The sequence below is a fragment of the Cervus canadensis genome, chromosome 29 (genome assembly GCF_019320065.1).
Source record: "Cervus canadensis isolate Bull #8, Minnesota chromosome 29, ASM1932006v1, whole genome shotgun sequence".
NCBI lineage: Eukaryota > Metazoa > Chordata > Mammalia > Artiodactyla > Cervidae > Cervus > Cervus canadensis.
Window position 1 is genome coordinate 17593549 of NC_057414.1, and position 26159 is coordinate 17619707.

At 40.1% G+C, this 26159-nt stretch overlaps 1 protein-coding gene across 1 annotated transcript in view; it reads left to right on the top strand.

The window, feature by feature from the left end:
• LOC122431460 (glycerophosphodiester phosphodiesterase domain-containing protein 4-like) overlaps positions 1-9119 on the top strand; it is a 108250-nt gene extending 99131 nt beyond the window's left edge. Inside the window, exons 15-17 of the mRNA XM_043452790.1 lie at positions 705-787; positions 1571-1623; positions 8713-9119. Coding sequence (XP_043308725.1) covers positions 705-787; positions 1571-1623; positions 8713-8969 — 393 coding nt within the window. The 3' untranslated portion in view covers positions 8970-9119. The remainder of the gene's footprint in view (positions 1-704; positions 788-1570; positions 1624-8712) is intronic.
• Positions 9120-26159: the final 17040 nt, after the last annotated feature.

Below are 26159 nucleotides of genomic sequence, written 5' to 3' on the forward strand. Positions count from 1 at the left end.
AGTGTTGGAGGTGAAATAATGAAAGTAGAAAGGGAAGATCAAACCAGGGAATTTACAAACTCATGCAAGAGAAGCTAGGAGATGGAGGTCTATAAAATGGGTGATTCAGTCAAGGAGCCTCAAGAAGTAGGCATGCTAGTCTTAGTTAAGAATTATAATTTCAGCATGCTTATTTGAAGCACAATGACTTAGAAGAATGATTCCTAAATGGTGGTTCACAGACTGGCTGCTTGTTGCTGGGGAGCTTGTTAGAGATGCAGAAATTGTGATTCCTGAGTCGCTAGTGAGGCCCAGGAAGCTGTGTTACGAAAGGCTGCAGCTCAGGTAGATTTGGATGCACAGCCAGGCTTGGGAACCTGTGCCATGAACACGCAGAGCGCTGAAGTCAAGGACCTTGGGCTGTAGTCCTGGGTCCAGAGAAGAATTGCTATGTGGTATCTCTAGGACTCCCTCAGACCTCTGTTGAGTGTCCAGGGAAATGAAGTGTGTGAAGTGTTTTAGTCCTTGTAGAGCCCTGGGCACATGTAAGGGGGGATTGTTAGGTTAGCAGCAGGTATTCTCTCTGTTTGACTTCAGTCCCGGGAATCAAGGTTCCTCCTCCTGCTGTGTCCCCTCTCCATTCCCGCTCAAGCAAGGGACTTGATCCACATGATCTACAATCTTCTCCAACTGTAATGCTTAAAACTGTGTTTTCTGTTTTGCAGACACCAAAATTCTATCTGTTCATGTGGATTTTCATGGATATTCTTTCTGCAGCTTTCATTATTGCCATATTACATTTTTATTGGTAAGCATGTTTGTAATTTTAAACGCTTTTTTCCCCTAAATAAAAATATACATGGTTTGATGAAAGTTTAAGAAAAAACAGTTACATTCTTCTCATAGTCCCACGTGGCAAATCCTCAGGGAGACAGGGTTTAATGATTTTCTCTTCCAAACCTCCTGTTTCTTCTCATGCTGCCTGTAGCTCCTCACTCCCCTTCTACCTCCTCAACATGAGACCGTATCCTAAAGATAAGGACTCTCACTAAAGCTTAATCAAAGCCTGTTACTGCAGATCCCTTGCAGATCAGTTGGCAGAGGACAGGGATTGAAGATTGTTCAGAATAAGTACCTCCACCTCCCCACCTTCCACAGGATGGGACACAGCAGGGTGATGTGTAAAGAGCAAGCTCACCCTCCAGGAAACCTGGGTTTTAGTCCTGTCTTTTCCCGTAGTTGCTGGATGACCCTGGGGAAAATCACTGCCTCTTTCCAGACCATAGTCTTTGTATCTGTCCAAGAAAATGACATTTGGGAATTCTTGAGGGGGAAATGCTACAAGATTACAAGGTTCAGGTGGAAGAGGGGACATCTGGTAGAAGAATTTTAGCTGAAAGAGACTCCATGGTTCTTTAGGTCTCAGCATGCCCATCATTTCCTCATTTGAGTTATCTTTTAAAGGGGGACACTACAAACCCTCCACTTGGGGTAGCAATTGACTGGGCAATGTTCTTTTCTGGCCACTGCCTGTATTATCTTCACGTTGGAAGAGGTCTGTGAGGCTCATGGTCCCTCTGCTTCATTCTAGGAGGAGAGAGAGCCAGAGTGAAAAAATCCTCCACGGTATCACCAGTTACACAGGTAAAGTTAGAGGCCTTTAGGAAGTCATTGCCTCCAGAAAGCAGGGCCTGCCTTTAATGTTTCTGACAAGAATTTAAGGAATCTAAAATGATGAAGTGGGAACCAGTGAGAAGTTGGGAGAAACAGGCTGGGCACTGATTCTAGGAGGCTCTTGACATAAAAATTCATTGTGGACTTTATCCTCTAAGCAGTGAGATTTCTTGAAAGATTTTGAATGTGGCTGTATATTTGCTCTCTTGTTCATATTTCATTCATCACACAATTATTATTGAGTACCAGCTTTGTGCCAGGCATTCTGAGAGGCCAAAGTACCTGAAAGCTGTCTATGGAGGGTGGTTCAAGAGAAAAGAGCTTCTGGCCCACAGAGAGCAGTGAGGAAGCAGGTGAAGGTATAACAGTTGACATCTTTGGTTCAGGCATCTAATTCCAGGACAGAGAAGCTGCCGTGTTCATCACAGCTAAATGTGCTCTATGTGGCTTCAGTTGTGATGTATGTTGGAAGGTGGAAGGAGAAAATTGCAGAGATCCTGGAATTTTGGCCTAGAGTCTAGACTCTGCATATAAGCAATCAGGAAATGGAGAATGAGTTTCAAGCAAGGGAGTAATATGCTTAGACTTCTGTGTAAAGGGAAAGAATAGCAGAATAACTTATTGATCACCAGGATAACTAAGGGCTGAGTAAGTGAGATAGGTCCAGTAAGGGAAGGGAAGCTAGAGTTTATATTTCAGGAGGTTGTGGGGATAATCACACAGTGAGTTACTGGTTTGGGAAGCCAGTGCAATGTCAAAGGGAAACCCATTTAGGAGGCAGAGGGCTGTGCAGTACCTGATACCATTTCCTCCCATAGTGTGTGGAAACTTAAGTAAAGTTGAAACAGTCACAAAATCATGAATTAATTTAATTTCTTGTGGACAATGGTAAAGATCATGAGATGTTGTGTACCAACTGGCAGAGTATTCAACACATACATTACTTAGAGTTGCAGGAATGGATCCATAGGGACCATGAAAACCAAGTTCAGAAATTTGAAGAGCAATTGTCTTTCCTACTTTAAAATTGAGTGGTTTAACCAAGCTGATCCAAATGTCTTAAGATAAAGAGATTTCCAGTAACTGAGTTTTATGCATTTTAAAAAGATCACTCTGCTGGCTCTTAAGATGACTGAAGGCTGAGTTCCAACTGCCTTATGCTTTTTAGTAGTTATATTAGTAAACTAGGGCTGCCCCCCAAAAAATACCACAGACTGAGTGCCTTTAACAACAGAAACTGATTTTTCTTACAGTCCTGGAGTCTAGAGGTGCAAGATCAGTGTATCAGCAGGCTTGCTTCCTTCTGGGACCTCTCTCCTTGGCTTATAGATGGCCACTTTCTTGCTGTGTCCTCACAGCAAGATTCCTCTGTGCACACACAGACCACCAGTGTCCTCAGAGTCTCCAGATTTTCTCTTTTCTGCCCAGACTGGATCAAGGCTCACCATAATGGCCTCATTTTGATCATGTCTTTAAAAGATTTATCTCCTAAATTAGTCCTATATTGAAGTGCTAGTGGTTAGGGCTTTAACATATGAATTTGTGTGGTATACAATTTAGCCCATAACAGTAATCCAACCAAGAAATAAAAGAATGTGAAAATGATGAGAAAACCATGGATGGAAGAGAAGTTTTGAAGGAAAGTTAAAATACTGTTTAAATTTGAATGAAGGAAGTAATTATAATGCCCTAGGGAAAGCACAGTTTACTTGACCCTGAATTCCCACCAGGTTGAAATGTGAAGAAAATAAGATGAGTAGAAAATAAATTAAGATTTTTTTTTCCTGTTTTTGAGAGTTTTTAGTTGCCCATTTACAAAATCCAGTTTTGCATGATCTGCATAAATGTGTAGAAATACTCTTTGAGTACCTCAAAGAGATGTCTACAAGGCAAAGGTCTAAGTTTAGAATCAGGGAAGGAACAAGGAAAACTGGAAAGAAGCAGGAGCCACAGCCCAGACCCAGCCAGGGTGGGGAGGATGTAGCCTCCAACACTAGCAGTGTCAAGCATTGCCCCACGACCACCTCAGAGATGGGCATGTCCTGCTGCTGCCACCTCTCTAGATTTAGGATATATTTTTCAGCCCTTTAAAAAGAGTCCAATCTTTTGTCTCCTATATCTAGTAGTTTCTTATGAAAAGTCTTCCAAAAAACAAGTCTTCTATTTTTTTTATCATTGTTCCTCTACTTCTAACATGTTCTTTTACTCTGGCTACTTTTTAATATTGTTTCTTTTATTACTGGTTTTCAGTAATTTGATTATGATTTACCTTAGTGTATATGAGTGTGTTTATCTTGCTGAACTTCTTAGATCAGTAAAAGTATAAATTTTCAGTCTGTATTTTTTCTCATATTTTTCTGTCACTACCCTCTTTCAGTTTCCAGATGTTAGGTGGTTTCTTATTATCCCATGGGTTGCCAAGACCGTTTGTTTTTATTTTTAGCGTACTTAATTTTTTTGACTGTACCAGGTCATAGTTGTGGCATGTGGGATTTTTAGTTGTTGCACACAAACTCCTAGTTGTAGCATGTGGGATCTAGCTCCCTGACCAGGGAGTGAACCTGGGCCCCCTGCACTGAAAGCATGGGGTCTTAGCCATGCTAGGGAAGTCCCTAGCCTATTTAATTTTGTGCTTCATTTTGAAAATATTGTGTTACTGTATGGTTAGTTTTTAATTGCTATGTGACAAATTACCTGAGACCTAGCAGCTCAAAAAAAACACAAGTTTATCATCTCACAGTTTATTGGACCAGGAGTCTAGGCATAGTTTTGCTGAGTCCTCTGTATGAGGTCTCACGAGGATAACATCAAGGTATTGGCCTGGGCCGCAATCTCATCTGAGACACCAGAGTCCTCTTCCAAGCTCATGGGTTGTTGGCATAATTCAGTTCCTTACAATTGCAAGACTGAAGCCATCCATGTCTCCTTAATCATTCCTGGAATAGTTTTGCTCTAAGATCCTAGAGACTACCTTCAGGCCCTAGTCATAAGGCTTTTTCATAGCATGACATCTTAATTCTTCAAATCCAGCAGGGAAATATCTCTCGTAGCAGATGGATTGAGGAAAAAGAAAACAAAGGAAACAAAATGATACACAAAACAAATAGAAAACAAGTTGAAACATGGTAGTCATAAATTCAGCCATTTTATTAATTACATTAAATATAAATGAACCAAATTCTCAAAACATGTGTAGAAATTGTCAGACTGGATAGAAGCAGGACCAAAACATATGCTGTCTACAAAAGAAATAGTTAATATACAAAAACACAGAGTAAAACCAAAAGGATAGAAAATAATATGCCATGTAAACAATAAGCCTCAGAAATAATATCTGAAAAAACTTCAAAGCATGGAGCATTGTTAGAAATAAAGATTTCATAATGATAAAATGGTTGATGTATCAGGAAGCCACCATATATACTTAATAGCAGAGCTTCAAAATAAAACAAAAGCTGAAAGAGAGAAATCATACTTAGAGATTTAGATTCTTCTCTCATTACCTGAAAGAACAACTAAACACCCAAAAAATAAAATCAGAAAAGATATTTGAATACTTTCAGTGAACATGACCTAATTGACAGAAGATATATTTAACAACTACAGAATACATAACATTTTCAAATGTACATTGCTAGCCATAAAATGAATCTAGAAGAGTCTGCTGATTTACCTCATACAGAGAGAATTAAGCAAAATGAGGGGAGAGAGAAATATGTTCGAAATAAAATAACAAGACTAAACCTCAGAAAAAGAACTAAAGAAATCAAGATAAGAAGCCTACTTGATAAAGAGTTAAAATTAATGGTCTTGAATATGATCAACCAGGAATTCTCTACCCATCAAGAGTTGACGGAGAGATCAAGAGTTTCCCAGATAAACAAAAGCTAGACGAGGTTTATCACCACTAAACCAGTTCTATAAGAAATGTTAAAGGGAGTTCTTTAAGTTGAAAAGAAATGGCACTAGCTGATAATAAGGAAGCATGCAAGTATAAATCTCACTGGAAAAAGTACATATATAATAAAGGTAGGAGATGGGTCACTTATAAAGGAAGTATGAAAATTAAAAAAACAAAAGTAGTAAAAATGACTAAAATTACAATAATTAGGGATGCCAAAAATAAGAAAATGTAATAAACTGTCATCAGTAAATTTCAAAAGATCAAAATCACACACTTTGTTCTGTGATCACAAAAGGAATTAAGTTAGAAACAATAAAATATCTAGATAGTCCTCTAAATACTTGAAATTAATGCATCTCTAAACAGTTCATTGATAAAGGGACTAATCACAATGGAAACTGGAAAATATTTTTAAAGGATAATGCCTATATAATGGCAAAATTTGTGGGGTACAGCATAAAGCTGAACCTAGAGGGAAATTTGTAACTTTAAATGTTAGAATAAAGATTGTTAAAGTAGAAACTTGATCAATATGTAACCAATCTTAAAAAGCTAAGTAAATTTTTTTCCAAGTAAAAGGAAGGAAATAATATAGATAGGAGCAATGGAATAGAAAAGATGAAACAACAGAAAAATCTTTTCAAAGTGAAAGTTTGTTCTTAGGAAAGATTAATAGAATTGATAAATTCTTGATAAGAGAAATTGATTTACAGTATGATGAATGATTAATGAAAGAGGGACTACAGAAAAATTATAAACATTTTAAACCATTAAATTTGACAAGTTAAATGAAGTAGACAACTTCCTTGAAAGGTACAGCTTATTAGAACTGAAAGAAGCTGAAATTTGTAGTAACTCACTGACTATCAGAATCAAATCTGTGAATCAAAAATCTACCACAAAGGAAAGTCCAGGCCCAACAAGTTACATTGGCTAATCAAATATTTGATAAATAATACCAATTTTATACCAACTCTGAAAAAAAGAGGGGCTGATTCTTTGAGGCCAGCAATAATCTCATATAAAAAATGTCTGACAAAGAGAGTACAATAACTAAATTCATAAATGAATATCCTTCATGAGCTTAGACATAAAAATCCTGAACAAAACATTAACACATTGAATCCATCAGTAGGAAAAAGGATAAAATATCGGGAGCAAGTGAGGTTTATACCAGCAGTGTAAGATGAATTTATCGTTTGAGAATTAATCAGATTAATCTACCATATTAATGAAATAGAAAAAGCATATTTGACAAAATCCACTGTGTTCAAATCTCCGAGAAAACTAGACCTGGAATGAAAGTTACTCAATCAAATGAGAGATATTTACACAAAAAACCTCCAACCAACATCGTTTTTAATGGTGAAACAGCATTTTCTCTCTGAGATCAGAAATAAAGTGAGGATCTCTCTTTTCCTAGTGCTGTTTGGCATTTTACTGGAGATCCTGGCCAGTTTAGTAAGATAAACAACAGGCATAAAGGAAGAAATGAAACTCCTGATTCAAAGATATGATTATTTACATTAAAAAATTCTAAGGACTCAAACAACAAATCTACTACAACTGGTGACTTAAGCAATGCCTCAGGATATAAGATCAATATACAGAAAAACCAATTATGTGTTGATATATTATCACTGAATAATTAGAAACTTTAAAAATGGAAATAGCATCACTTATAACAGCAAAGTTATAAATGCTAATAAAGGTCTGTCTAGTCAAAACTATGGTTTTTCCATTAGTCACACATAGATGTGAGAGATGGACCACTAAGAAAGCTGAGCACCGAAGAGTTGATGGTTTTGAACCATGGTGTTAGATAAGACTCTTGAGAGTCCCTTGGACTGTAAGGAGATCAAACCAGTCAATCCTAAAGGAAATCAGTCCTGAATATTCATTAGAAGGACTGATGCTGAGGCTGAAGTTCCAATACCTTGGCCACCTGATGTGAAAAACTGACTCATTCGAAAATACCCTGATGCTGGGAAAGATTGAAGGCAGGAGAAGGGGACGACAGAGGATGAGATGGTTGGATGGCATCACGGACTCAATGGACATGGATTTGTGCAAGCTCCAGAAATTGGTGATGGACAGGGAAGCCTGGTGTGCTACAGTCCATGGGGTTGCAAAGAGTTGGACACAGTCTAGCAACTGAAATTGAACTGATAACAGCATAAAACATTAACTAGGAATTTTAGGAAATTATTGTAAGCTCTTACAAAGATAGATGATTGTTCGTTGTAAATTATAAAAAGTTTAATGAGGAAAAAGAAGACCTGGATAAATGGAGCAATATAACACATAAATGAATTTTAAAACTTAATACTGTATAAAAACTTAATACTGTAGATATTAGATATCATGGAACTGAATTACAAATTCAATTCAAGTGCAATAAAAATCCCCTTCTTTCTATGAAGCTGACAAAAAAATGAAGCTAATGTGCGTAGCTGTTTCTTCAAGAGTGAAATTACACTCAGGGCAAAAATAACTGGATTCTGGACTGACTTCTTTGGATTTTCACTCTCTTCTAGATTTTGGCTCTACTTTTCCTCATTATATTGTAAAGTCTTAGATAAATTTGAGATGTCTTCTTGGTTTTGCACAGTATCCAGTTTCTAATTTGTCTTTGATAAGAATCCATTTCCTAGCTGCATTACTAGAAAAGTCTCCATCATCTATTTTTTCTACTGTTCAGATTGAAAAAAATAAAAAACTATTTTCGGAGCAATTACTGTGTGACAGATACTCGTGAGCACTGTACTTGGGGTAGCAAGCAAGACAAAGTCTCTGTCCTTAAAAAGTTCTCATTTTAATGGAGGGTGTGTTCATTTTTCTATTCAAGCTGCTTTGGAAGCAGTGGTTATGGAATCCATGAACTTTAAGCAAATGTTGATTTCACCCTTCTGACTGCTCCCATTTGAGTGAGAACCTCACACAACAGACTCTTAAACTCCAGCACCTTGATAAACTGAGGACCATAGCAAAGTCTGCCCAAAGGCTGGGTAGGGAGGAGAACTAGGGAGAAAGAATCTAAAATGGTAAGTGAGGAGCTGACATTTTAAAGATGACTAGGATTCTGTCACATGACGGGCAAAGATTGGAGAAGCAACTTGGATAGAATCTGTGTTGTTTTCTTTTCTGTCCCACAGAAACTCCAAGTGTAAGCCTCAATGATGAAGTTTTGGAAGTTGTGGAAATCCCTGGACTTTTAACCAAGAGCAAAATGAAATATCCAGACTCTGAAGTCATTATACCAGAGGTTGTCAAGGAAACCACTGCACCAACCATGCATCCCACAGATGACGATGGACAACCAGTGCCCACTGGGCCAGCCTTTGAACCCATCCAAGCACCCACTTCAGAGGCCAACAGAGAGGCCACCCTCCAAACTGTATTGCCTACCTAGGAGGCAAACGAACCAACGGTTCCCTCTGTGGAGAAGCCTCCTCCTGAAACATAACCTGAAAAGTCCCCACCATTGACTACCCCCAGTAATCCTCTTTTATGATGGTTTCCACCACATCAAGCATGTCCTTCTCCCCCTTTTGGGCTGTCTTCAAAGAATAATTAGCCCCAACTTGCCTCCTTCTCCTTTTTCTCCCTCTCTGTGCCCAGGGTGACCTGATGGTAGAGAGATGTCAGGAAAGGGGTGCGGAAGAGCCAGGAAGGCTCTCAGGAAAACCACTCTGGTCTCACCTTTCCTCTCCAGGGGATGAGCAGAGGGGAAAGAGTGTGGTCCTGGAGCTGGAGCTGGTTTCTCTCCGGGTGTCGGAGGGTCTGTCTCATCCTGACCCTTCATAATATTCCCCTCTGAAGGAGTGGCTGTGGTGAACATCAGCCTGTAAATAAGGCAGCCTCTCAGGAACTCAGAAGGTAATTGATACAATCTTTGGGGCCCTCTGCGGTCACTCAGGCTGACAGGGTCAAGGGAGGAGTTCCAGAGTGATGCCGTCCAGAGTCAGAGAAGAAGAGGTGGCATGGGCGTGAGCGGGGGCAAAGCTCTCAGCCCACTCACCATCCTGTCGGACAGTGTGCATGGGGTGCTTCCTCATAGCTTGTTGCTGGCCGATTCCCCAGTGGGGTGATGGGCAGAATCCCATGCCTCCCCAGTGTCTTTTGATCTTGAAGGGAAACTCGAGCTGAGAACCCAGTGTCAGAAGCAGGAAGTTGTGTTCCACTGTGTGACCATCACCTACTCACCCTCCTTGTCCAGGGCTCATGTTCCCGTGTATGCGGCGATGGGCAGGGGCAGACACCACAGCACCTTCCCTGTGGCTCAGGTTTATCCTGGGCTGACTGTGGTGGGGCAGGGCTGCCTCAGATGGCCGCATTGTCATCCCAGAAAGCAGGGCTGTCTGGTCTGGGGACTTTGTTTCAGCAACAGCCTCTCCCGCTCCCACACAGGCATCTGGAGACCAGGAATAGCACTCCCTGTGGAGTGGTTTGTCACCTACAGGCAGGCGACCCCAGACTCTTGAGCATTGAGGACAAGTGAGCTGGGCTGGCTGTGCTGAAGTATCAGGGGCCTTGAGGACAGATCCCTAACATGCCAGAGGCAAGAGGATTCTCCCCTGCCACATCCCCAGGCTCTCAGCCTAGCCACAGCCCAGAGGGATGCCCCACCCCACATCACACCTTCTTTGTCTGAAGACCCCACCCAAGACCTGCCCAGGTCATGTCCAGACTTGGTTGTTCCATCCTGGTCACAAAGTAATATTTTACAGGCTCCCACTGGACATAAGGATTTAACCTCAGGCAGCACGGTTCTTGGAGGTTCTGGGGTTCTTGGAGGTTTCTTGATTGACCAAGGAGATATTTCTGGCAGGATTCAAGTGCCACTCTGGATCCCCTGGCCCTAGGTAAGGCACAGAAGCTGGTTCCCCCTCTGGATCTCCAGCCAACCACATGTAGGTCTCCACCTTCCAGGATGACATCCAGCATTGCCCTGCTCATCCTGCCCTGGTCCCAGCCCATCCCTTTAAGCCCCTTTCAAGCACACTGTGGGCTTAGGCTCCCCAACCCCCAATCCCAGACTAGCTTGACCCTGCACTTGCAGAACACAGAGATGCTTATATAGATCACTCACCAACAGGACCCTGTCCTGGCCCCACACAATACCCTGTCCCCCTTCCCACCAGCAAAGACACTACAGGGCCAGACGATAAACACAGGCTTTATGTCTGAAGTCATCAGGGGAGATCTGAGCAGTGGCTCAGCATTCACTGTTATATATAAAAGTGTTCTGTCTCCCTCACACCAGCTGAGGCTCCTGGAGTTTGGGGAATTAACCCAGTCCCTTAGATTTCAGGATAATCTTGGTTTGATTGTTCCCAGCATGGAGAACTAGGTTGTCCTCTTGGTTACATTTCCAGGCTGTGCACAGAAAGTCAAAAGAGGTCCCATGGTAGAACTAGTCTAGTTACAAATGACATCTGAGGAGCCCAGGCTCTTAGAGTGGCAAGGTCACAGCAAGCCAGGAGTAGAACCAACCAGGTGCTTCAGGGTGGATGGAGGGAGTTCTGCCTCCTGGCAGGGCCGCCTCCCTGGAAGAAGGGTCAGAGGCCACGGTGGTGCCATCAGTGGTGGCCAGCCAGCCCAACCTCCCTGCCTGGGTAGTCAAGGTCTTCCCTCGGCTGCGGAGGGCGCTGATGGTCCTGAGCCAGCTGCTGCCCAGAGAGTAGGCACGGGGCCAGAGCCGCCTTCCCCCTGGTCACTCGCCACTCCTGGAGCCTCACTGTTTGCTCATGGCTGTGAGCATCTGGCTAATGTAGGGAGTCGGGAGGTCATCCATCTTGTAGCCCTGAAAACAGCAGCAAGAAGATAAACAGAGCACCGAGAAGGACATGGCTGTCCACTCAGACCCAGAGCACAGACAGCTCCCAGGAAACTGCAGTGGACAGAAGCTTGGACAAAGACAAATCCTGCCCCGCTCGGGCTCAGCCTCCTCAGCCAGACAGCTGAAGGTATGGATTCATCCACCCATATTCTAGGATTTTAAGTTGTTGTGACCCCACATTAAGGTACTAGTTTGTGGGTCCCTCAAATCCTGGATGCCTGTCTCCAGGAGTGATCGTAAAGGCTGTACCAACTGAGCTCAGTCCAGGAGGTCTCATTGCTAATGGCTCTGTAATTGACCTCGAAGACCAAAGGCTCAGTCTCTAAATATTAAAGGCACTGGGACATAGTTACTGAGGGGGCGATGTGTTCCTCAGCTCAAGATTAAGCCCCTACCCCAGACCTAACCTGACCTAACCTTAGCTCCAATTGATCCTGACTACAGGCTAGGCTGCACACTTCTGTGATGTGGGGGCTGGGAGGATGGCTGAAGCTGCAAGCGGGGCTAGGGAGCCCCCAGGCCTGAAGGAAGTGCTCTCACCAGAGGTGTTTCACAGAGGAGTTTGCTCCCATGTACCAGGTTCCCCGTGGTGACGTGGAAGAAGGTGCTGCTGCTGCTCCAGTTGGAGAACTTGGTGAAGGGGTGACTGGTCAGGATGTCCTAGGGGAGCAGAGAGAGTCTGCAGCTGCACAACTGGACTGCCTGGCCTCTCTGTCCTCAGCTCCAGCCCAGAGACACCACCCACATGAAGGACTTCAGGCCCTCAGACAGGGAAAGAAGCAAGAGGGTAGAGTCCAGCTCTGCCACCGAGCTTCTGTGGGAGGCAGGCCGTGGTTGGGACCAGCTAGAGGGACCTGCAAGGAAGCCCAGGAGGCTGTCAGGTGTGTGGGGCCAGTGCTGGAATTTTAAGAGCTTCAAGAAACTATGGTCCCACATGAGGTGATCCAGTGAAGTTGGAAGAGGGAGACAAGAAGACACTACCTTGGGGAACACAGAGTGTGGGCTGATAGAGAAGTAGCCCAGGGAAGTAGAGAAGCCCAGGAGGACCAAGGCAGATGTGAGGAAAACAAGGCAAGTGGGCCCACGGAGCCAAGGAGAAGATGGTGGTCATCGCCGCCTTTGCCAGCAGTCCCATGTGCCCTCCCGTGTAGTGGTAGGACTCTGCCCCCTTGGTAGGAACTGCTCAGGCCCTGACAACTGAGCACAGTTACCCCAGCACAGCCTGCCACCCCGACTAATGTGGGCAGAGAGCATTCTGGAGGGAGGAAGTGGGTGGTAGCGTCTGATGATGCTGAAAGACCAAGCACTAACAGAGTTGAATGGATTTAATAGTGAGGCTCAGAGAGTAGTTTCGATGGAGAGATGAGAGGTAAGGAACTAGACAGAGCAAACACAGACAACCTCTCAAGATGCGTGGCCAGGAGGGTGGATAAAGTGAGGATGATGGTGACTAGAAAGGTCTTTTGGGTTTGGGTCTGGGATCCTTTGTTAGAAGTGCAGACAGAGAAGCCCACCCTCCCCTGCTCTTCCCTGTCACTGCTTACCTTGATTCTGGGATTGAAGAGGCTGAAATTCTTGTTAATGGCAATTAAGAGGATCTCAGGGTAGAGGAGATCAAGATGGCAGAGTGGGAGAACGCTCACAAAAACATCAAAATTACAAAAAATATAAAGGAACTCTAGCTAAATTCACTTGAGGACAAGCTGAACACTTGTTCTACAGCCCAAGGCTGTAAAGAAAGATACACACAGACTCAGGAATTGTGAGGAGTGATCAGGTCGGGGCTGACCCCTTTAGCAGGAGACACAGAAGAGGAGGATATCTTGGGCTCAGGGATTCTACTTAGGGAGTGAGGGGGTCAAGCCATGTATTAGGAAAGTCCTGCATATAAATAGCTCTCCAGGACTATACAGTAGATAATTGTTTCTCCCAACTCAAAAAATAAGAGGAATATACACATAATGCAGGCTCAAAGGAACCATTCCCAGTTAAAAGACTATGAGAATTACCCTGATGGAACAAATAATGAAACAGACCTCTTCTGTATAATATTGGGATAGTCAAAAAGTTCATTTGGGTTTTTCTGTAACATTTTATAGATAATGAGTTTGAAACCAAGTTCAAAAAGGAGGTAATGAAAATACTTAAGGAATGAAAAAATGCTGTGAACAGAAATGCAGATTACTGTAAGAAGGAACTACAAACTATAAAGCAGACACAAGAAAAATTAGGAAATTCATCTGCTGAGATGAAAGCAGAACTAAAGGCAAAGAACAGCAGAATGAATAATGCAGAATAAAGAATCAGTTATCTTAAAAACAGAGTAATGGAAATTACCCAATTAAAACAGTAGAGAGAAAAATCAAATTAAGAAAAATGAAAGCAATATAAGAGACTTTGGGTATAATACAAAGTGTGCTGATCTGTGCATACAAGGGACTCTAGAAGGAGAAGAAAGAGATGAGGAATTGAAAATGGATTTGAACAAATTATGGCTGAAAATGTCCCTAACCTAAAGAAGAAAACAGATATGATGATACAGAAAGCACAGAGAGCTCCAGACAAGATGAACTCAAACAGACCTACCCTATGACATAAAACAAGTGGCAAAAGTTAAAAATAGAGGATTCTGAAGGCAGCAAGAGAAAAACAAAGAGTTAATTACAGGGGAATCCCTGTTAACGCCAACTATTTGAAGTAATAATGACTGAAAATTTTCCAAAATTAATAACAAAAACCAAACGACATATTTGGGAAGCTCAGAGAACCTGAAGCAGGATAATTACTAAAAATTCTGTACCTTGTTGTAATGCTGTGGTTATGTTACTGTGTCATTCGGTCACCGTCTTGGTGACACATACACCAGATGTGTGACCTGATGTACTGTGTTCATTGCTTGTACTTATGAACTTAAACACAATAAAGAATGGGAATATCATGAAGCATCCACCAAGAAAGGGGAAAAGATGTCCAGAGTAGATAAAGATCAGGAACAGTAAGAGTTTTGGGACTACTGTTTTCCCCCTTTCATCTGGACAATCAAAGGAGGACCAGATAGTTTTCCACCTCCCTAGCACTGTGAACACTTTGAACTCCTTTGAGAACAAAGAGCTCTGTAAGGTATAAAATGGCAGTCATCCACACTTAAGGCAAGGTTCCCTCTACGAATGTGTGCATGTAGTGGATGGTGTTGATAAAGAGTTGATGCTTTTGAACTGTGGTATTGGAGAAGACTCTTGAGAGCCCCTTGGACTGCAAGGAAATCCAACCAGTCCATCCTAAAGGAGATCAGTCCTGGGTGTTCATTGGAAGGACTGATGCTGAAGATGAAACTCCAATACTTTGGCTACCTGATGTGAAGAACTAACTCATTTGAAAAGACCCTGATGCTGGGAGGGATTGAAGGCGGGAGGAGAAGGGGACGACAGAGGATGAGATGGTTGGTTGGCATCACCGACATGATGGACATGAGTTTGAGTAAACTCTGGGAGTTGGTGATGGACAGGGAGGCCTGACGTGCTGCAGTCGAACTGAACTGAACTGAACTGAGTGGATGGTGTTCCCGCTGAGGCTCTGGTGAGCTGACCCCAGGACTTCCCAGCTGCTGAGAGCCAGAGGAAGGTTCTTTCCTCCAGATTGGTGAGATTCATTTACTAGTGCTATTGTAAATTCCACTATTTCCTTTTGCTTCGATCCTTGATTCATACTCGCCTAAAAAATTGATGTTTGCTACCATCTTGTGGATTGCATCTGGAATTCTTTAAAAGAAACACTGATGCAAAGCTAAACACTAGACATATTATATTCAAATTGCAGAAAATCAAAGACAAAAAAAATCTCTAAAGAAATCAGACAGGAGGAAAAAAAATCCTTACCTATTGAGGAACAAAGATAAGAATTATGTCAGACTTCCCATCAGAAACCACACATACAAAAAGAGTGGACTATTTATAATTGCAAGAAATGTCAAAAGAAGTTCTTCAGAAATAAGAGAAACAATATAGGTGAGAAACTCAAATCTACATAAAGAAAGAAAGAGCATCAGAGAAAGAATATGTAACTCTAAAATGAAAATTTTTTAATTTAGTTTAAAACTTCTAATAGAATAATAGTAGAAAATTTTATTGGATTTCATTGGATTACATAGAGAGTTCTTAAAACATCAAAAGCATGATCTTTAAAAAAAATGGATAAATTGGACCTCATCAAGATGAAAAGCTTTTGCTCTGTGAAAGACATTGCTAGTATTTCAAGACAAGGAATATTGCTAAGGGTAAAAGTAATATGGAGCGTAATATACCTAATTGTATTATCTTTCCTTGTCAGTGCTATGCTCAGGTTTACATCCTGAAGGAGACAACTTTTGATATTTTGCTAAGGAACAGCACACAATTTGGGCTGTAAAAAACTTAATTTTATTTTTCTGAATTTAGGGTCCTATGTTTGGAAGATAGCATAAGAATGTTATAGTATACAAGTCATTTAATATTGGAGTGTTAGGTATCTGAGAACAGGGAATGATTCTAGTTTTATTGTCTATTAAGCATACTAATAAAACAATGTTTTAAAATAAATATAGCAGAACATAATTTTAAGGAAATTTAATTCCTTAAGGTGAAAAACGTTTGTTTTTGCTATCTAAAAATAATAAAGGGCATGCCAAACTTAAGGCATGCAATAACAAAGCACAAGTTATTTGAAGGAAATATAGGAATAGATTTTGAAATTATTATTATATACAGAAAAAATAGTAGGAGGCTAGCCTCTGTTCCTTTTGCTGCCAAGGGAAGTAGGAGACAATGAGTCTCAGATAGTGACAAGTTCAGGACACTAGGTGGTGCTATTAGCCTAGACTATTTGATGTCACTGGCAGCTGAACAGCCTCAGAATAGAAAGTCAAAAATTGCTTATATATTAAAGGTGTGAATTGTTTTGTAGAATATATATCAAAGTATTGGGATAATTCCCGATTTTCTCCTCAAGAGATGATTTTGAAATTTTTCTGTTTTGAACTAGTTTCTTTTTAAATATTTTATTTGATGGGCACTCCATTTTTTTTTTTCTTATTTTAAATTAAAGTTTATATATACAGTTGTTTCTGTTTAGAACTCATAGTACAACAAGATAACAGGTTTTCATATTGAGATGATAAATTCAGAAGGAACTTGGTGTTAAGCTTTAGTGAACTTACTTCAAATCGGTGCTCAACTCCATTAAAATTTTTAAAATACTGAAAATAGTTTAATTCTTGTTGATTTCTTTTAAGATTCCTATTAGTTTCTTTTAAGACTGAGAATAATTAAATTCATTATTTGACTTCTGTAGATGATTTATACCACTGAACTTTTATTGATACCTGCATTGATCAAGTGACAGAAACCCCTAACTCAGTGTGGCTTAAGCAAATGGAAATTTATTGGGTCACATAATTAAAAAGATACGGCATTGCTGGTTTCAAGTGAAGCTTGAGCCAGTGGCTTAAATTAATTTTTTGGATTCTCTTCAACTGTTAGCTGTGTTTCTCTCGCTTTTGGCTTCTTTTGCAAATAGGCTGTCATCTCCTGAAGGTAGGGTAGGTCTCAGCAAGTTTATATCCTTCTCATTTTGTTTGTTTGCGTCTAATGACTCCAAGAAGAGTTGTGGCGTTAGATCATATTAGGCCTGTTTGGCTTGTCTTGGGCTGCCTGTCTACTCCGGGAGCTGGAGATAGAATTAGCAATACTAGAAATTTAAAGATTAAGAGTGTTGGAGGGATGGTTTCTTAAAAGCAGATTTGAAGATTGTTATAGCTTCCCTTGGCCTTTCCTGGTGGCTTAGATGGTAAAGAATCCGCCTGCAATGCAGGAAACCTGGGTTTGACCCCTGAGTTGGAAAGGTCCTCTGGAGGAGGGCATGGCAATCCACACCAGTATTCTTGCCTGGAGAATCCCATGGACAGAGGAGCCTGGTGGACTACAGTCCACGGGGTCGCAAAGAGTCAGGCATGACTGAGCGACTCAGCACAGCACAGCACATAGCTTCCCTGGTGGCTTAGATGGTAAAGAATCCGCCTGCAATGCAGGAGACCTGGGTTCGATCCCTAGGTTGGGAAGATCCCCTGGAGAAGGCAGTGGCTATCCACTCCAGTATTCTTGCCTGGAGAATCCCATGGACAGAGGAGCCTGGTGGGCTACAGTCCATGGGGTCTCACAGAGTCAGACATGACTGAGTGACTAAGCATGAGCATGACAGGACCTTTGCTAAGTGGACAGATGACCCACAATATAAATAAAGATTTAGTCTATATTTTAAGGAAAAGACTAAATATTCAAAGACCCATCTGGTGTTTTAACAAAGAGAAAGTTAAATTATGGTTGTGCAATAGTATAACATTTGTTAGTAGAGACTCAAAAGCCTTTTAACCACATTTTTAAATGAGCTAATCAGAACTAACTTTGTCAAAATATTCATACATTTCATTGCCTCTTGCCACATTCATTATTTGCAGATATTACAAACCACAGCAAATATATCAGTAGTTCTCCTTCCCTCAAATCTTATGTAATTTATTGGACACACTTATTTGCCTTTAATTATCTTGTTTCACATTCTAGAACAACCAAATACTATCAGCTATTTTACTAAACACACTGTTTAGTTCAGCTGAATAGCCTTATTCTAGCATGATATGTAGAGTGCGAAATAATACATCTAGGGAAAAATCGTAGCATCTGGGCTGAATTTTATTCCTGGAATTGTTCACTGTTGAGTGGAATGATTGGACCTGTCACATAGCTTACCTATTAGTTGCATAGGTAATTGTACTTGTAATTGACAATTGTACTTGTCATTATTTTTTAAGCTTTATTTTTCTCATTTTTAATATATGCTGTGATCAAAATTAAATAGTGGATTTGATGGGGTTTTTTGCAAATTGCATCTTACTGTTACCATAGTGCAACTCTAAGAGCCCAAAATAATTTTCTATGACCACTGTCGTGAAACTTATGTCATGTTTTATTTGTCTGTGTGTCTTACCTCCCTTACTCAAGTGAATATTTTGATAATAGGATTTGTGTTTTAGGGGCACACACAGTATGTTGCTGAATAAATGATTATCTAGTATCCAGGGCTTAGTGAGCAAATCTTACACTCCTTTCTTCTCTTTCAGTGTTATTGAAATGTGCAGTTAATGGCACTGGTAAGTTAAACTTCGTGAAACACTGCATTGCAAGTAGCATCCACTGCCACAAAGCCAAGGCAATGCAAGCCCTTCTGATTGCATTTAATAAACGCCTCCCTAATCAAGCCACAGTTGATCTTTAATCTGGTATATGAAGTGTTAGCAGTGATGCTGGCTGGACAAAAATAAGTATGGGGCTTTACTATATTCCATAACTACTCGGGCTAAGGAATTTAGGCTGTTATGTTGTACACCTAGACTTCAGTTCAGTTCAGTCGCTCAGTCGTATCTGACTCTTTGTGACCCCATGAACCGCGGCATGCCAGGCCTCCCTGTCAATCACCAACTCCCGACTTGGGTTATGTCATTTATCACATCAAACAAAGTGGAAGACACATTTTAAAAATTGCCTCAAATTATTCAGTTCCTGGTGGTGGGATGCATATTCTTAAAAGGCTATTTCCTAGGAAATACACTATTCCTTCATATGCTTTACAAGTAGATATGTTTTACTGAGGGTTTGGGGAATCCTGCAGCTGCAGAGGTCTAAGAGGCGCACAGAACATCTAACTCTGCCCTGGGTTACCATCAAAAAGTCTTATTTCCACATATTTAAAGACATAGGAGTTATACAATAAAAATACTGTCAACTTTGGTAAAATTTTAAGCATGTTTTCTTTCAGAATTGTCATGATAATCATTCAACTATTACACCACAAGTCCATTTTTATTTTCTTCTAGGTCAGGGATATTTCTCTTCATTTAGTTACTACTTACAAAAATAGTCATTATTAATAAATTTCAAGTTGTCTACACTAGTAACATCTTAAGGAAGTTAGTTACACTTAGAGTGATGACTGCGTATAAAAGCTTAGAGTTAGGCAAATTATTATTTTTAGTAAGAAAAACATGATAGGCTAAATCAAAAGTGCATAACCTTAGAACTTCCCTGATAGTCCAGTGGTTAAGAATCCATCTGGCAAAGCAGGGGAAATGGGTTTAATCTCCGGTCTGGGAAGATTCCTCATCCTGCGGGGCAACTAAACCTATGCACTGCCAACTGCTGAGCTCACACGCCGTAACTGCGGAAGCCAGCATGTCTTAAAGCCCATGCTCTGTACCAACAGAAGCCACTGCAATGAAGAGTTTGTGCACTGCAACTAGAGAATAGCCCCCCCCCCCAATGCAGCCTAATAAAGAAATTCTTTAAAAGTGTTAAACCAATAAAAGGAAAATATGGCCAGAAAGATAAGGAACAAAAGCATTCAAAGGAGTGTCTGGCATTTAACAGGAGAATCTTTTCCCATTGTTCTTTGATGAAAGCTGTTCTACGTAGTGCAGCTGTTTGCTGTGCCAAGGATCTTGGGGCAGCTGTTGACCTCTGTGGTTCTCTGGGCAACCTGGGTTTATAATCTCTGATGGCTGTGACTTTCCAATTGATGTCAGATGAGTATTGTGATTTTAGTTGTGAAATGTGTATTCAAGGATCAATTCCTTCTACTTTAACGGCTCTGTTCGAGTTGAGTATTTAATATAGTCCTTTTCGGTGATGTTCAGCTTTCTTTGAGTTGTTTTCTATACACTGGATTTCACTGATGAGGTGGTTGGAAAGGAAAAGCAGCTGTTCTGTTAATGACAGGAGTGAGATATATTGCTTAACCCCTTATAATATTTTACCTGAAAAGTTTGGGTAAATTTTAGCTAAAAGGTTTTAAAGCTAGGCTAGAGATATTTCTAAAATGTAGGCTTGCAAGTGATCAGTTGACAGAAGATAATCCAGGATTCTGGGAGATGGTGAAGGACAGGAGATGGTGCTGCAGTCCATGGGGTTGCAAACAGTAAGACATGACTTACCAACTAAACAGCAATAACAACAAATCTAGAATTACCTGATGGGAAAGAACACAAAGCCTAAGAGGAAAAGAGTGGTCCTTGAAGGTATGGAATGTCAAGAGTATGTGATATTTGGTTGATTTGCATTTTTACATGTCGTGTATTCCTCCCACTTTTCTAGAGTATTGTGTGTTGAAGGACATTTCCTGTCATTTTTTAGTAAGGAGCTGGACTTCCCAGGTAGCTCAGATGGTAACATATCTCCCTGCAGGGCGGGAGACCTGGATTTGATCCCTGGGTCAGGAAGATCCCCTGGAGAAGGGAATGGCAACCCACTCCAGTATTCTTGCCTGGAGAATCCCATGGACAAAGTAGCCTGGTGGGCTACAGTCCATGGGATTGCAGAAAGTCAGACATGACTGAGTGAATAACACTTTACTAAGCTTTACCTCATTCAAAGTAGATCTCCCAATAAAATGTTTTCACCTCTCACTAAATAGCTAGGTTGGAATGGCTTAGGTAAAGAACACAAATATATAATAGTTTTTAAAGCCATTTTAAGTTGCAGTGAAATTCAATTGTTAGCACCCCCAAAATAAACACAGAATTACTAGTCAAAATTCATAACCCACAGAGGGAAGAAACTGTACAAGATCTATTTGGAAATCCTCAAAGGATCCTGTGGGGCAAGATTCCAATTCATGTCTGATTTTATAGTTTTTCCAGGATTATGTTGGTTATAGATGAGGGAAGAACTGCTCGTATCTTCTGATGTATTAGAAAGCTATCCCATCAGTGTTTATTTAATACTATAGTGATTTTGGTGATTACTAGAGTGATTTTATCTGGTGCTCCAGTGGTTAAGAATTTGCAGCCAATTCAGGGGACATGGGTTCGATCCCTGTTCTGGAAGTTTCTACATGCCGCATGGCAGCTAAGCCCGTACACCGTAATGTGGTGAAGCCCCAGGTGCTCTAGAGCCTGTGTTCTACACACTGGAAGCCACCGCAATATGAAGCCTGTGCTGTGCAACCAGAGATAGCCCCCACTCGCCCCAACCAGAGAAAGCCCACGCAGAGCAAGGAATCCAGCACAGTTAAAAAAAGAAACAACTGTAGTCAATTTCTCCCTACTGTGGTGAGTTGTATCATGGAGAATTGAAAGAAATACCCATTTGAGCTTAATTGGTACTACGAGGTTGTCATCATGAATCTCAAAATCTAGGAAGAGCTAGTGCTTCTTTTTGGAATTGGGGGTCAAATGCTATGCATCAATGATGGAATTTGTGAATTCCATAGACTGGTCTGTCTTCTGTGAAAGAGGCCCTTGTCGAAGGTCTTTAGTCAGAGCATTCTGTGTAGTATAGTGATCTGCTAAAACCTTTTTCCAATGTCTCATCTCACAGGCTATGAGTAGATGACTACTGTGGCCAAGACTGCATTTTTTTTTTTTTTCCTGAGGCAAAGATAAAAACCTTTACTCCTAGGTCAATGAATAGGCATTTATAAACAATGAGTCTTTGATATGTTAACTTGTTAATAGATTTAGATCATGGCCTCATCTATTGTATACTTTTAAAGAGAAAGATTTATGGTTATCTGGGAGGTCAGGAAGGTGAGCAAGTTCAGCACAGATGACTGTTGAATAAATATTTGAAATCACTAAAGGTCTCTTTGGTTTCTGTATTTTCTGTTTTTTTTTTTTTATTTTGTTTCTGAATGGAAATGAGAACAAATACAAAGGGTGGAATAAGAATGAAGATTAAGTTGTCTAGAGACAAAGAGAGAATATTTTAGTCTTGATAAAATGTGAGGTAGCTACTGCTTCCTTCTGAGCAATAGCTTTTTCTCACCAGCTTTACCAAGTGATCTAAAATTGGCAAATGATGGTAAAAGTGGCCATCAACTAAGTTCAATATAGGCAATATATACATAGACTGAGGTATAAGATGAAATGCTTGCTATATAATACACAAAAAAGTGACAGTTCCTGGTGTGAGAAAGTTATACTCAGTAGAAGCAGTAGAGTGAGGGAACTATTGTGAATATTGCAATATTGTGTACCAGCCATTCTCCTAGACCCAGAAAATATTTTATCATATTTAATCAGCAAAATAATAATGAGAAATACATAGATTATTCCTCCCCTTTCCTATTTTATTGTTGGGATAATAAAGACTTTAAGAATATAAGTGATTGTATCAAGCTGACAAAGCAAGAAGCATATGAAACCAGGATTTGAATTTGGTTGGAGACATATACAAGCAAGTTATAGAGAACAGAATTAAAGAGGCATAAAAATGAACCATTGGAGTTGAATGCCACCAAAATCTCTTTAGTTGAAAAATATTTAAGGAAGTCTTCATGAAGGAGATACTATTTGAACTAAGCTTGCAAATAGAGAAAAGGAAAAGGATTTTAACGGTTAAATATGGCAAGAAAGATATCTTGGAGAAGGAAATGGCAACCCACTCCAATATTTTTTCCAGGAAAATCCCATGGACAGAGTAACCTGGTGGATTGGGCTACATTCCATGCTGTTGCAAAGATGGAATACGAGCGAGCGCTCGTGTGTGTGCATGCGTGCACACACACACACACACACAGACACACACACGTGCAGCAAGGAAGACAAAAAAGTGATAGAGCTGGGAGTGAGTCCAATTCAGTCTGAAGCCAAAGTCTATTTTTTTCCACTACACATAATTAAAACAGTGAGAGAAAATCTGGGAAACCAATGAGAGTAAAAATGTAATACCTTGAGTTTAGGAAAAAAAGTTGAAAAGGGAACTCTGGAGAATAGGAAGGCCCTTCAGTGCAAATGCAGCAGGTTCTGTGTTATAGAATTGTTTTTCGGTCGATCAATTGTGTCCCACTCTTTGTGAGCCCATAAACTGCAGCACGCCAAGCTTCCCTGTCTTTCACTATCTCCTGGAGTTGGCTCAAACTTATGTCCATCGAATCTATGATGCCATCCAACCATCTCATTCTGTCTCATCCCCTTTCTCCTCCTGCCCTCAGCCCTTCCCAGAATCAGGGTCTGTTCCAATGAGTCAGTTCTTCCTAACAGGTGGCCAAAGTATTGACGCTTCAGCTTCAGCATCAGTCCTTCCAATGAATATTCAGGGTTGCTTTCCTTTACGATTGACTGGTTGGGTCTCCTTGCAGTCCAAGGGACTCTTAAGAGTCTTCACCAGCACCACAGGTCCAAAGTATCAATTCTTTGGAGCCCAGTCCATTAAGTCCCAGGCCATTAAGAAATGGCCCAATTCTCACATCCATACATGACTACTGGAAAAACCACAGCTTTGATTATACAGGCCTTGATCAGAGAAGTGATGCCTCTGTTTTTAAATAATCTGTCTAGATTTGTCATAGCTTTTCTTCCAAGGAGCAAGCGTCTTTAATTTCATGGCTGCAGTCACTGTCCACAGTGCTTTCAGAGCCCAAGAAAATAAAGTCTCACTGTTTCCATTGTTTCCCCATCTGTTTGCCATGAAGTGATGGGACCAGATGCCAAGATCTTAGTTTTCTGAATGTTGAATTTTAAGCCAACTTTTTCACTCTCCTCTTTCACTTTCATCAAGAGGCTCTTTAGTTTTTCTTCTCTTTCTGCCATAAGGGTGGTATCATCTGTTTGTCTGAGGTTATTGATATTTCTCCCAGCAATCTTGATTCCAGCTTGTGCTTCTTCCAGCCTGGCATTTCTCATGATGTACTCTGCATATAAGTTAAATAAGCAGGGTGACAATATACAGCCTTGATGTACTCTTTTCCCATTTTGGAACCAGTCTGTTGTTGCATGTCCAGTTCTAACTGTTGCTTCTTGACCTACATATAGGTTTCTCAGGAGGCAGGTAAAGTGGTCTGGTATTTCCATCTCTAAGAATATTACACACATTTTTGTAGTCCACACAGTCAAAGGCTTTAGTTAAAGAAGCAGAAGCAGATGTTTTTCTGGAACTCTCTTGCTTTTTTGATGATCCAACAGATGTTGACAATTTGATGTCTGGTTCCTCTGTCTTTTCTATATCCAGTTTATACATCTGGAAGTTCTTGGTTCACATAATGTTGAAGCCTAGCTTGAAGGATTTTAGCATTACCTTGCTAGCATGGGAAATGAGCACAGTTGTGCAGTAGTTTGAACATTCTTTGTCATGACTCTTCTTTGGGATCAGAATGAAGACTGATCTTTTCCAGTCCTGTGGCTGTTGCTGAGTTTTCTAAATTTGCTGGCATATTGAGGGCAGTACTTTACCAGGATGATCTTTTAGGATTTGGTATAGTTTAGCTGGAGTTCCATCACCTACACTAGCTTTGTTTGCAGTAATGCTTCTTAAGGCCCACTTGACTTCACTCCAGCATGTCTGGTTCTAGGTGAATGATTATACCATTGTAATTATCCAGGTCACTAAGAGCTTTTATGTACAGTTCTTCTATGTATTCTTGCCACTTCTTCTTAGTATCTTCTGCTTCTGTTAAGTCCATACTGTTTCTGTCCTTTATTGTGTCCATCTTTGTGTGAAATGTTCCCTTGTTATTTCTAATTTTAAAATATATATATATATATATATATAGTTTTTTTTTTAATTGAAGAATAGTTGACTTACAATGTTCCAGGTACACAGCAAGGTGATTCAGTTATACAAATACACATATGTTATTCTTGAAATTATTGTCCATCATAGGTTATTACAAGATATTGACTATAGTTTCCTATGCTATACAGTAAACTTTGTTACTTGTTGCATATCTATTTTTTAATTATAAATCTCGTGTTCTATTCATACTAAGTCAAACAAGTATAATCAAAATGTAATAATTTTTTTAGTTAGGCAAAAATTAATGTTTTCTAAAATATATATAAGTATATACATATATAGTTATATATATATATGTATATATATATACATATAAGTTTATACATATAAACTTTTCTATTACACTTGATAAAGCCTGAGAAAGAACATAAAAAAAGAAGAGTTGGAGAAATTGGAGAACATAAAGTAAATGAATTGGGAGCACTGAATATGAAATAGAAAAAGTGAAACAGTCTAGATAAAAGTAAAAGGTCATCATATAGTCCAGTTGTTTTTAAACATGACTGTTCATTAGAAACATCTCTGGTGCTCTGGAGAAAAAAAGCAATACCTGTGATTTGTATTTTTCAAAAAATTTCAAAATAATTCTGAAATGCATCTGGATTTTAAAAATGGTTACAGGTTTTTCCATTAGATCCTAGTTTTGGTGATATAGAGTGCTATTATTTTTCTGTTGACCAATCATGATACAATGGTATTAAGTGAGTAATAGTTACTTAATCACAATAGCAAAAATATTTCTCAGCTTTCACAATCAATAGCCAGGCAAAAATAAAAGATAACTACAATTGCAAGTCATAACGGGAACATGATTAACTTAACAATATAAAATAATTACATACAATTTGGGGGTTTCAAGCAGAGTGATCAGTAGATGGAAGTGCATATGTGCACATATTTTCATCCACCCAGCCAGTCTATGTCTTTTGGTTGGTGCATTTAATCCATTTACATTTAAATATATCAATATTTATGATCCTATTACCATTTTCTGAATTCTTTTGGGTTTATTTTCTGTAGGTCTTTTCCTTCTCTTATGTTTCCTGCCTAGAGAAATTTCTTTAGCATTTGTTATAAAGCTGGTTTGGTGGTGTTGAGTTCCTTTAACTTTTGCTTGTCTGGAAAGTTTTTTGATTTCTCCATCAAATCTGAATGAGAGTCTTGC